The sequence below is a fragment of the Pelodiscus sinensis genome, chromosome 5 (assembly GCF_052426305.1).
Source record: "Pelodiscus sinensis isolate ZL-2025 chromosome 5, ASM5242630v1, whole genome shotgun sequence".
Taxonomy (NCBI): Eukaryota; Metazoa; Chordata; order Testudines; family Trionychidae; genus Pelodiscus; species Pelodiscus sinensis.
Genome location: NC_143056.1, coordinates 4,461,513 through 4,474,129, shown reverse-complemented (window position 1 = coordinate 4,474,129; position 12,617 = coordinate 4,461,513). Strand labels below are relative to the sequence as shown.

Below are 12,617 nucleotides of genomic sequence, written 5' to 3'. Positions count from 1 at the left end.
CAATATAGGATTTAACCATGGACCGATTCCTAACCCAGAGAGAAATCAATGGAGAGTCGTTTCCTGTGCTTAGGTGACTCAAGGTGAAAATGTTACACGGGAAAGCTTTGAAATGTCTTTCTCAGGAGCCAAGGACTGGTAGAGTGTGGAAAGATTTAGATCTCCAGAATTGTTGCAATTATAGCAATTAGCTTAATTCACTCTGAATTGGCCTTAGTTCCAGCTCTCCTTCCCGCTACACCGTTCATTCAGCACTACACAAACCTGTGCAAATCTCTTGATATTGCAAAATGCAAATCTGTCACCAAAGCTGAAGTTTACTGACAGATTTTTATTCCTGTAGCCACAGAAGTACAGCTATAGTTTCTGGTGAAGAGGCTGCACTGCATTAGCCCTACAAGAATTGTGCACCCATGGGTGCTTGTCTATTGTGTGCAGAAGTTTGAGATGAATATGGAATGATTTTTTTTATTGCACGGAACGACGGTATTCCAAAAATAGCCATACAATATTGTGCAATGAGAAGGAGTAATTACTTTGGAGGGTCTCTTGGATTCAACGCCTCTTTGAATCAACAGTGCCATCCCGACAAAACCGAATTGTCATTTTGTTGCACCGCAAGTCAGATGGTGCATCTTACAAAGCATCCTTGCAAAGTGCAGGTGGGAACTCAAGTTCAGAGGAAGCAATTGATGAAAAACTTCCCTGGTGTTTGTTCCAAGAAAAAAAAAAGTTCTAGTGCTTTTACTTTGGCAATAACAGAACTTATTCTAGGGCTCTGGTTAAAAACAACAGTAACTTGACATTTGTAGACAAGAACATAAGAACAGCCAGACTGGGTCAGACCAAATGGTCTGGTAGCACTTTATAGACTAAGAAAACATATAGATGGTTCTGAGGTTTCTCCAGTCAGCCAGGGTTGATACTGTCCGCAGACAGTATCCGTCTGCGGACAGTGGCCAATGCCAGGTGCCGCAGAAGAAGTGAACAAAACAGGGAATCCTCACATGATCCCTCCCTGTCACCCATTTCCAGACAAACAAAGGTCAGGGACACCATTCCTACCCATTCTGGCTAATAAGTATTGCTGGACCAAACCTCCATGAATTTATCTAGTTCCTTTTTGAACCCTGTTAAAGTCCTGACCTTCACAAAATCCTCTGGCAAGGAGTTCCACAGATTGGCTGTAGATGACCTACTTGGATGGCATTGATCAAACTCTGATTGGGAGCTGGGAAGACATTCCTCACACACTGCAAATCCCCACTGAGGTCAATGGAGGCTTGGATCCCACCTATTAAAACTGGGCTGGTAGTGCCCTTCAGCCCGGCCCTAAGGCTGGATCTGCCTGGTAGCGCTCTGGGGAAAAGAGCTGAATGTTGCTTAAGGCTTTGGGCTGGGGGGTGGTGAGTTGTCATCATTGGGTTGCTCCTTTCACCGTCTGAACCCGGATGCTGCGAAGGGCTTGCATTGTGGTGCTCTCCTCATCTCCAAAAAGATCTACTGGCCTTCGGAAAGGTTCAGAGAAGGGCAACTAAAATGATGAGGGGTTTGGAATGGGTCCCCTATGAGGAGAGATTAAAGAGACTGGGACTTTTCAGCTTGGAAAAGAAGAAACTAAGACGGGGATAGGATAGAGGTCTATAAAATCATGAGTGGTGTGGAGAAAGTGAATTAGGAAGAGTTATTTACTTGTTCCCATAATATAAGAACTAGGGGCCACCAAATTAAATGAATGGGCAGCAGGTTTAAAACATACAAAAGGAAGTTGTTCTTCACACAGCACATAGTCAACCTGTGGAACTCCTTACCTGAGGAGGTTGTGAAGGCTAGGACTAGAACAGGGTTTAAAAGAGAACTAGATAAATTCATGGAAGTTAAGTCCATTAATAGCTGTTAGCCAGGACGGGTAAGGAATGGTGTCCCCAGCCTCTGTCTGTCGGAGGGTGGAGATGGATGCAGGAGAGAGATGGCTTGATCTGTTCGGTTCACTCCCTCTGGGCCATCTGGTGCTGGCCACTGTGGGCAGACAGGACACTGGGCTAGATGGACCTTTGGTCTGACCCAGTCTGGCCGTTCTTATGTTCTACGGGCTCCTCTTCCCCCTGGACCGACCTCCTTTCCAGTCAATGAGAGAGCACCTTGTTGGGTAGTCTTGTCAAAGCACATTCCGCCGGAGCTGGTTGGCTCACTGGTGTCTCCAGCTGGGTATCCCATTGGCCTCCTCTAGAGAAGCACTTCAGGGTCTGCAGCCACTTCATTACAGACTCCTTCCACCATTCTGGGAGTCTGGGGGCCATTACAGCAGCCAGCTGTCGTCCCTGTGAGCCTGAGCCGGGCTTCCACACAGCAGACCTTCACCACCTGAACTACCGAAGGGTAACTCCATTAGCTGGTAGCGGTAGTAGGCTGTTATCTTTAAGGATCCCAGCCCCCTTCTGAAGTAACAGACACTCTGCCCGTGTGGCAGGAACACGGGGGAAGCAAAACGCTTTTGTCTGCTCTCGCATTCTCTAAAATGGTCCCCTGTAGTTCTTGTAAACTGAGGCCCTGAGTGCCTGTAGGAGGATGCGATGGAAAGATTTAATGAAACGGGACTTTTCAAACATAATTCCTTCCCTGTTTGAGGCCCTCCCCTCTTCATTATACAGCTTGAAATACAAAAGAAGTTTCTCTTTTCTAAACTCAAATAGAATCACCTTGAAAGGGTGTGTGTGTGTGTGTGTGTGTGTGTGTGTGTGTTGTGTGTGTGTGTGTGTGTGTGTGTTGTGTGTGTGTGTGTGTGTGTTGTGTGTGTGTGTGTGTGTGTGGTTTCCCTCTGCTCTTCCTCCTCCCTTTCTCAGCAGGAGAAGAGGGAGCTGAGGGAGGACTGGTAGCGCGGGAGGGATGCTGAGTCCATCAGAGGAGAAATTAAATGCTTCCCTTTCGGAGAGAGTCAAACTACATTCATTTTGGGAAAAAAAATTAGTAAAAGAAAAAAAAGAGCCAATTAACCGGGTCTCCAGAAGAATCTGAATGAAGCGATTGGTTTCCCTTTTCTTTGAAGTTTCTCACAAAGAGAATTCCCACTTCAGACCAGCTCTTGCTGGGTCAATAAATGTCATTTCTTGGGAGGAGCTGTAGAATCCCCCCCCCCCCCCCACGCTTCTGGAGAAGGATTCCTCCAGGGCCCCTGGAGCGGCAGAGGCACTAAGTGAGGTTAAAAAGGCAAAGGGAAGGACGACCTGCCCAACCCACCTTTCCCTCGCAGGGACAGAGACATAAGAACGGCCACATTGGGTCAGACCAGTGTCCTGTCTGCCAACAGTGGCCAATACCCGATGCCCGAGGGAGGGAACATAACGGAATCCTCACGTGATCCCTCCCCTGTCTCCCGTTTCCAGACAAACAGAGGCTGGGGACACCATTCTTACCCATCCTGGCTAATAGCCACTGATGGACCTAACCTCCATGCATCTATCTAGCTCTTTTTTGAAGCCCTTTAAAGTCCTAGCCTTCACCACATCCTCTGGCGAGGAGTTCCACAGGTTGACTGTGCACTGAGTGAAGAAAAAACAGTGGGGCCTTGAAAGTTTCTGCTGCTCCTATTCTAGCCAGACAGAGGAGCAGCTCCTAAGGCCTGCAGCTCACTGCCACACAGATGATCCTTCTCTTCTCCTTCCTTAGGCACGTAACCTGGCCACAGAAGCACCTGCAGTTACCTCCCCAAAGATCTTGGTAGAGGAACCTCTTTTTCCACTGACCTGAAGCAGCACGAGAGCAGGGAAGGAGGAGCAAACAACAAGCAAGAGCAGAGGTGAACCTACCTCGAGGGGAGAGGGGAGCTGACACAGAAGCACAAGGGAGAGGGAATGAGAGGTGTGGTACGGGGTGTGGGGGTGATACGGGGGGGGGACCCTCCAAGGGCTTCCCCCAAGGTAAAGCTCTGTGAAGTCAATGGGGAACTTTTGCTGCAGCTTTGCAGCAGGTGCCTGCCACATTCCCAACGTGCTTCCCCAGAGTCCAGCCACGCCCAGAAATAACTGAATTAGAAATACCGTCTTGAGGGGGGTTTTGAAAGCAGGAGCACTGAGATGAACCGGCAGCAGATTCCCGCGAGGACTCCCTACGCCCCAAGAGCTTTCTCTCCGGCCCTAGAAATATCCCACTGGCCCGGCCAGCGCCCCCGGGACTTTGTTCAGAACCCTTCGGTGTCGTTTCATTTGATGACAGGCAGCAACGCAGCAATCCCGCTGGTGTGAATTGGGATGGGGGCTGGAGATCTGACATGTGGTTTGGTTTCCAATCCTCTTTCCTCCCCGCCCCCAGCGTAGTAGGATGGAGGAGATCCTGGGGAGATGAAAGCGGTGTTTAATGTTTTCCGTTTCTTTCAACATTGGTCTGAAAAAGAAATCAGCCAAGTCCTCTTTAAACGCTTAAGAAGAAGAGGGTCTTTAAAAATCCCATTTGTGGTGGCAAAGGGCCTGTTGTACAAAAGGCACTTTTCTTCGGAGAGAGTCCAGAGGGGCTCGGCAAACACTCTACAAAGTTTAGAAAGCTAAAAGGAAAGGCTTAAAAAAATGGGTCCTGCTTAGTTTTCGGAAGAATCGACTCATTGGGGGACTTGAGAGCTCTTCAGGCTATGTCTACACGGCCCCCTCTTGCGCCAAAAATATGCAAATGAGGCGGAGCGTGGACTATCGCCATGCCTCGTTTGCATAACGAATGAGGCTCCGGTTTTGCGCAAGAGCCGTTTTTCCTGAAAAAAACCAGGCAGAACGGCTCTTGCGCAAAAAAACCGGAGCCTCATTCATTATGCAAATGAGGCACGGCGATATTCCATGCGTTGCCTCGTTTGCATATTTTTTTGGCGCAAGAGGGGGCCGTGTAGACATAGCCGCAAAGTACGACAACAGCTGTTATAACCAGGACAGTGATCAACTGTTCTCCACAAGCACGGAAATTAACACAAGAAGTAACGGGACACTTTGGTTAGACATTAAAACAAACCTTACCAAAGGGGAGTCCAAAGGAGGTTGTGGGCTCCCCTTCACCGGAGCTTTGTAAGAACAGGCTGGCCAAACACCCCTCAGGAGGCTGGAGGTTTACTTGGTCCACCAGCAGAACAGGGGTCGGATTTGATGCTTTCTCACCCTTCCTGCCTGCCCTGTGTATTTGAGTCTATATTTAGGCACCAGCCCTGAATTTATTTCCAAGAATATTTAACTTGAGGCCGGGAATACTCACCTTGACGACGGAGACGTTGCGTGTGTCTGGAAGTGAAGGTTGGGCTGTAATCTCTGTCGTGTTTCTTTTATAGTGAACAGTTCACTAGCAAAGTGTTCATGTCCCGCGTTAGTGGCTGCTTCATCAACATAAAACAGCTGACTGCAGCAGCTAGTTCGTAGAGGTAAGAACATAAGAACGGCCACACGGGGTCAGACCAAAGATCCATTTAGCCCAGTGTCCTGTTTTCCAACAGTGGCCAGTGGCAGGTGCCCCAGAGGGGGGAGCAAAACAGGGAAATTTCACGTGATCCCTCCCTTGTCACCCATTTCCAGACAAACAGAGGCTAGGGACACCATTCCTAACAGCCAGTGATGGACCTAACCTCCATGAATCTATCTAGCTCTTTTTTGAACCCCGTTAAAGACCTAGACTTCACGGCATCCTGTGGCAAGGAGTTCCACAGGTTGACTGTGCGCTGCATGAAGGAAAAACTTCCTTTTGTTTGTTTCAAGCCTGCTACCTATTCATTTCATGTGATGACCCCTAGTTCTCAGCATTCCTTTAGCTCACATGGTAGAGGTCTGTGCCATGCTGCTGATTTTGGAGATCCAAAGAGAGGATGGTAATTGCAAAGCTGTGGCGCAAAACAAACTTGAAGTGCCAAAAGAGCCTGCTGGTGCATTGAGAGGTAACTGGTTAGCTCCTAGTGGTTAGGGATGCATGGCCATGCACAGGAACCGCCCTCCCCCCCAGCCTATGTTGTCAGGCGCGGTGAGTGGGAAACTCCCAAATTCAAAATTTTAGCTAAGGAAAGGCAAAACGCTTCCCTGACTCCTTCAGCTCGCTCTAGGAGCGAGCGCCCTTCTCTCCTGCTGCCAGGTGTGACCAAAGCTAGGCCGGCTTCACTACTGTCCGGTCGACTTCCCTCTACGGCGCCTCCTGTTGGTCGTGCCGGGAACTAGCTTTGTCTGTGGAGCGCACCGCTGCCTGGCTGGTGTCTCGCCCACCTTCGTTCTGCTCCATGGTCTCCAGCATCTCTCTGAGGACCCTCGTCACACCCTGCGCTGGGCTGCGGCAGCATCATAAGAACGGCCATACTGGGTCAGACCAAAGGGCCATCTAGCCCAGTATCCTGTCTGCCGACAGTGGCCAATGCCAGGTGCCCCAAAGGGAGTGAAACGAACCATCTCTCAAGCCATCTCTCTCCTGCATCCATCTCCACCCTCTGACAAACAGAGGCTAGAGACACCATTCCTTACCCATCCTGGCCAATAGCCTCCATGAATTTATCTAGTTCTCTTTTAAACCCTGTTCTAGTCCTAGCCTTCACAACCTCCTCTGGCAAGGAGTTCCACAGATTGACTATGCGCTGTGTGAAAGAGAACTTCCTTTTATTTGTTTTAAACTTCACAATCGGGGCTTTTTTGCGCAAAACAAATCTGAGCTGGCTACACTGGCCCTTTTGCGCAAAAGCTTTGCACACAAGGACTTTTGCCCAAATGGGAGCAGCATACATAGTATTTCTGCAAAAAGCACTGATTTCAGACAGTAGGAAGTCAGTGTTCTTGCTGAAAAACTTGCCAGTCTAGACACAGCCCTGGTGTTTGTCTTCTAGCCTGCTCTTTAACATCTCCAATGATGGAGATTCCACAACCTCCCTAGGCAATTTATTCCAGTGTTTAACCACCCGGACAGGAAGTTTTTCCTAATGTCCAACCTAAACCTCCCTTGCTGCAATTTAAGCCCATTGCTTCTTGTTCTATCCTCAGAGGCCAAGGAGAACAATTTCCCCCCCTCCTTCCTGAGACACCTTTTTAGATAGTTGAAAACCGCTCTCATGTCCCCTCTCAGTCTTCTCCTTTCCAAACGAAACAAACCCAATTCCTTCCGTCTTCTCTCACGGATCCATTCTAGACCTTTAATCATTTTGGTTACTCTTCTCTGGACCCTCTCCAATTTCTCCACATCTTTCTTGAAATGCGGTGCCCAGAACTGGACACAATCCTCCAGCTGAGGCCTGACCAGCGTAGAGCAGAGTGGAAGAACGACTTCTCGTGTCTTGCTCACAGCACTCCCGTTAATGCAGCCCAGGATGATATTTGGGGTTTTTTTTTGCAACAGGGTCACACTGTTGACTCCGATTTAGTTTGTGCACCATTGACCCCTAGATCCCTTTCTGCAGGACTCCTTCCTAGGCAGTTATCCCAGACAGATAAGGCCACCTATACAACTACTTCCTCCTCCAGTGTCTAGGAGAAAGATGTTCAAATTTCCCCTGGGCTTACTTCACGGGGGTCTCTTGTGTTTCTGGGTGCTGGCAGACACCTCCCATTCGCTCCCAGCTCCTGAACAGGACTGGGACCCGAGACACCAGCTCTCCGTCCGAGCTCTCCCGTTCCCTATACCGGGAGGCTGAACATGCCTCATGAGTTGGCTCCATTTCGACGGGACTGGCCGCAAGGGAGGGAAGATGGATTAGCACCCTGGGAGGCCCTGCCTCTGGGTAGGCATGTGCTAAGCTGAGTGAAAGGCCCATTTCTCTGCCCCACTGTCTCCAGCTCAACCCCCTTCTTCACACAGCGTGTAGTCAACCTGTGGAACTCCTTGCCAGAGGAGGCTGTGAAGGCTAGGACTATAATAGAGTTTAAAGAGAAGCTAGATAATTTCATGGAGGTTAGGTCCATAAAAGGCTATTAGCCAGGGGGTAGGAACGGTTTCCCTGGCATCTGTTTGTCAGAGGCTGGGGAGGGATGGCAGGAGACAAATCGCTTGATCATTGTCTTCGGTCCACCTTCTCTGGGGCACCTGGTGCTGGCCACTGTCGGCAGACAGGCTACTGGGCTAGATGGACCTTTGGTCTGACCCAGTACGGCCGTTCTTATGTACGTTCTTATATACCGTCTCCAGCTCACCCCCCGGCTGTGTCAGGCCCTAAGCCTGAACTGTGGACTCTTTGGGACGGAGGCTTTCCTCCTCTGCCGAGTCTTCACAGCATCCCGAGCAACGGGACCACCGCAACCCAGATGTAATATAGGAAGGAAGAAAAGACCATGTGGGCTGGAGCACAGGACTCACGAGGAGCGGCTGAGGGATTGGGGCTTGTTTAGTCTGCAGAAGAGAAGAGTGAGGGGGGTTTGAGAGCAGCCTGCAACTTCCTGAAGGGAGGTTCCAGAGAGGCTGGAGAGAGGCTGTTCTCAGTGGTGGCTGAATGAGGAGCAACGGGCTGAAGTTGCATTGGGGAGGTCTAGGTTGGAGATCAGGAAAAACTATTTCCCTAGGTGGGTGGGGAAGCGCTGGGCTGGGTTCCCTAGGGCAGGGGTGGAATCTCCATCCCTCGAGGTGTTTAAGTCTCAGCTGGACCAAGCCCTGGCTGGGATGATTGAGTTGGGTGGGTCCTGCTTTGGGCAGGGGGCTGGACTCGATGAGGACTCTAAAGAGGGTGGACGAGCAGTGGCGCTGATGGAGAAAAGGCCCTTCTTCAGCAGAGCCTGGGGCCGTGCCGGGGTCGCTGGGGAGGGTGAGCCACGAATGGGATCCCACGGCGCTGCGCCGGACACACGCGGCTCCTGTTTCCCAATTCCTGGCTGAAGAGCTGCTCCCGGAGGGGAGCCCCGTGGAGAAGGGGGCCACCCAGTGATCCCAGCCGTGCCCCAGAGGGTCCAGTGGCTAGCAGGGTGCGCCCAGCTCCTTTCCTTGCTGCTGCTGAGGGTGCGCAGCCGCACATGCACAAAAATGATTCCGCACACAGATGGAAAAGGTTAGGGGGCACCTTGGCGGCAACATCCCGGGAGTAATCTGGAGAGGAGGCTGAGAGCCGGGAAGGGAAGGGAACCGCTGCCAGCCCCAGTTCCACTGGCGCTGGAGGGCAGGGGGTCCCCACCAGCCCCTTTTCCCCCCGCCCACGGGGAGCTCTGGAGGACTCTGGGGGCTCTGCACACTGGGGATCTCTGTGCACTAGGGCTCGGGGCTCTGGGGGGCTCTGCGTGCTGGGAGCTCTGCCCTGGGAGGCTTTGGGGAGTGTTGGGGGGCTCTGAGGGGGCTGGGGGGCTGGGGGACTCTGCGCACTGGGGCTCCGTGGCTCTGAGCACTGGGGGCTTTGTGCATGGGAGGTTCTGGGGGGGCTCTGGGGACTGGGAAGCTTGGGGCTCTGTGCATGGGGGGCTCTAGTGGGACTCGGGGGCTCTGTGCCCTGGGGGGCGCTAGAGGGCTCATGGGGCTCTGTGTCCTCGGGGGCGCTGGGGGGGCACCAGGAGGCTCGGGGTGCTGTGGGGCTCTATGCCGTCAGGGGCACTGTGGGGCTCTGTGCCCTGGGGGGCGCTGGGGGCTCGGGGCGCTGGGGGGCTCTGTACCCTGGGGGGTGCTGGAGAGTTCGGGGGGGCTCTGTACCCTGGGGGGCGCTGGGGGGCTCGGGGCGCTCTGTACCCTCGGGGGCGCTGGGGGGCTCTGTGCTCTGGGGATGCTGGGGGTCTCTGGGCGCTGGAGGGCTCTGTACCCTGGGGGGCGCTAGGGGGCTCGGGGCGCTGGGGGGCTCTGTACCCTGGGGGGCACTGGGGGGCTCTGTGCCCTGGGGGGCACTGGGGGGCTCAGGGCGCTGGGGGGCTCTGTACCCTGGGGGGCGCTGGGGGACTTGGGGCGCTGGGGGGCTCTGTACCCTGGGGGCGCTGGGGGGCTCTGGGTGCTGCGGGGCGCTGGGGGGCTCTGTACCCTGGGGGGCGCCGGGGGGCTCGGGGCGCTGGGGGGCTCTGTACCCTGGGGGGCGCCGGGGGCTCGGGGCGCTGGGGGGCTCGGGGCGCTGGGGGGCTCTGTACCCTGGGGGGTGCCGGGGGGCTCGGGGCGCTGGGGGGCTCTGTACCCTGGGGGGTGCCGGGGGGCTCGGGGCGCTGGGGGGCTCTGTACCCTGGGGGGCGCCGGGGGGCTCGGGGCGCTGGGGGGCTCTGTACCCTGGGGGGCACTAGGGGCTCGGGGCACTGGGGGGCTCTGTACCCTGGGGGGCGCTGGGGACCTCGGGGCACTGGGGGGCTCTGTACCCTGGGTGGCGCCGGGGGGGCTCGGGGCGCTGGGGGGCTCTGTACCCTGGGGGGCGCCGGGGGGCTCGGGGCGCTGGGGGGCTCTGTACCCTGGGGGGCGCTGGGGGGCTCTGTACCCTGGGGGGCACCGGGGGGCTCGGGGCGCTGGGGGGCTCTGTACCCTGGGGGGCTCGGGGCGCTGGGGGGCTCTGTACCCTGGGGGGCGCCGGGGGGCTCTGTACCCTGGGGGGCTCGGGGTGCTGGGGGGCTCTGTACCCTGGGGGGCGCTGGGGGGCTCGGGGCGCTGGGGGGCTCTGTACCCTGGGGGGCGCTGGGGGGCTCGGGGCACTGGGGGGCTCTGTACCCTGGGGGGCGCTGGGGGGGCTCTGTACCCTGGGGGGCGCTGGGGGGCTCGGGGCACTGGGGGGCTCTGTACCCTGGGGGGCGCTGGGGGGCTCGGGGCGCTGGGGGGCGCTGGGGGGCTCTGTATCCTGGGGGGCGCTGGGGGGCTCGGGGCGCTGGGGGGCTCTGTACCCTGGGGGGCGCTGGGGGGCTCGGGGCGCTGGGGGGCTCTGTACCCTGGGGGGCGCTGGGGGGCTCGGGGCGCTGGGGGGCTCTGTACCCTGGGGGGCGCTGGGGGGCTCGGGGCGCTGGGGGGCGCTGGGGGGCTCTGTGCCCTGGGGGGCGCCGGGGGCTCGGGGCGCTGGGGGGCTCTGTGCCCTGGGGGGCGCTGGGGGGCTCGGGGCGCTGGGGGGCTCTGTACCCTGGGGGGCTCGGGGCGCTGGGGGGCTCTGTACCCTGGGGGGCTCGGGGCGCTGGGGGGCTCTGTACCCTGGGGGGCGCTGGGGGGCTCGGGGCGCTGGGGGGCTCTGTACCCTGGGGGGCGCTGGGGGGCTCGGGGCGCTCTGTACCCTGGGGGGCGCTGGGGGGCTCGGGGCGCTGGGGGGCGCTGGGGGGCTCTGTACCCTGGGGGGCGCTGGGGGGCTCTGTGCCCTGGGGGGCCCCGCGCGCCTCGGCGCTGCCCGTGCCCCGAGCGCCTCTCCCGGCGCGTCCAGCCCCCGCCGCTCGGCGCCGGCGCGGGGAAGGGGCGGAGGAGGAGGCGGGCGGGCGGCCGCGGAGCCACGCAGGCTTTGACGTCGCCCGGCTGCGGCTCCCCAGCCCCGGCTCCCCGCACGTAGAGCTCAACGTGACCGGCCCGCGCCCCGGCCGCCCCTCGCCGCGCTCCCACGCGCCCAGCCCGGCCGCCCGCAGCCCCGGGCAGGTGCCTCGCCCGCCGCCGCCGCCGCCTGGGGCCGCCTCGCCTCGCCTCGCCCCGCGGGCTGCGCCTCCGGAGAGCGGCCGGGGAGCGGGAGGCGCCTCCCGGCCCGGGCCCCCCGCGCACCATGCGCCGGGCGCGGCGCGGCGATGGCATGTGACCGCGGCGCGGAGCCGCCGGGCGCCTGGGTCCTGCTGCGGCGCGGAGCCGGCCGGCCCCTGCCTCGGTGAAGGCGCGAGAGCCCCGCGGAGGGGGCGCCCTGGGGGGCGGCGGAGCGGAGCCCCGGATCGCAGCGCCCGGCCGGCTGGGAGCCCCCGGGCCGGGCACTGGCCGCCGGCAGGTCCCGCGCCCCCTTTGCGCCCTGCGCTGGAGATGTGGATGCGGGCGCGGAGATGGATGTAGTGTCCGGGCTGGTGTGGCTGCTGACCGTGCTGCTGGAGGGGGTCGCCGGCCAAGGGGTGTACGGTGAGTTGCTGAGCCCGGCCGGCCGGGAGCCCCCCCCCCGACCTTGGAGGGGGGCGTGGGACGGACCCCGGGGCGCGCGGTGGCTCCCACGCTTGGTTGGGGAGGCGCAATGCAAGATCCGAGCCCCCCCCCCTCGCCGGGGAGGTTTATCGGGGGGGGGGGGGGCGGCTCAAACTTACTGTGCGGATGGAGGAGCCCTGGATTCCTGCCTCCCGACACCCCCCCCCCGCTGGTCCCCCCCGCTCCCTCCCCCGCCTCCCCGGAGAGCCGCGGCTCGCTTCCCAAGCTCGCCAAGTGCGGGGCCAGGGCACTTCGCTTCCCGGGCTCCGCCGTTGCCATGAGCACTGGCAGGCGAGGCGAGCCCGGGTTCCCACGGGCACTTGGGGGGCAGCGGGACGGCCGCGGAGTCCAGGCTTGGGGGGACCCTCCCCCCCCCCCCGCTGCAAGCAGCACGGCGGGGGGGGGGAGTCGGACCCCTGGCGCCTGGAGACACGCTGGCCCCCCGCGGGCAGCCCGTGGGCCCCGTGTGGACGCGAGCGGAGTCCGTGCGCCGGAGCGAGGCGCGGTTGGGCAGCGCGCTCCGGGCTCGGTTCAGCCGGGCTGGCGCGGGGAGCCGGGAGCTTTCCGCTTCTGGGGGGGGGGGGAGGGCAGGAGCGGGGCTCCCGTGGCTCTCCCCTCCGCCC

General features: G+C 58.6%; 1 protein-coding gene across 2 annotated transcripts in view; it reads left to right on the top strand.

Moving 5' to 3' along the window:
* The first annotated feature begins 11,323 nt into the window (after window positions 1-11,323).
* Window positions 11,324-12,617, top strand: part of MDGA2 (MAM domain containing glycosylphosphatidylinositol anchor 2) — a 634,890-nt gene continuing 633,596 nt past the window's right edge. The window contains exon 1 of one of the 2 annotated variants that reach the window (XM_075926141.2): window positions 11,324-11,934. In XM_075926141.2, coding sequence (XP_075782256.1) covers window positions 11,862-11,934 — 73 coding nt within the window. In that variant the 5' untranslated portion in view covers window positions 11,324-11,861. The remainder of the gene's footprint in view (window positions 11,935-12,617) is intronic. The other variant, XM_075926142.2, reaches the window with a different exon arrangement.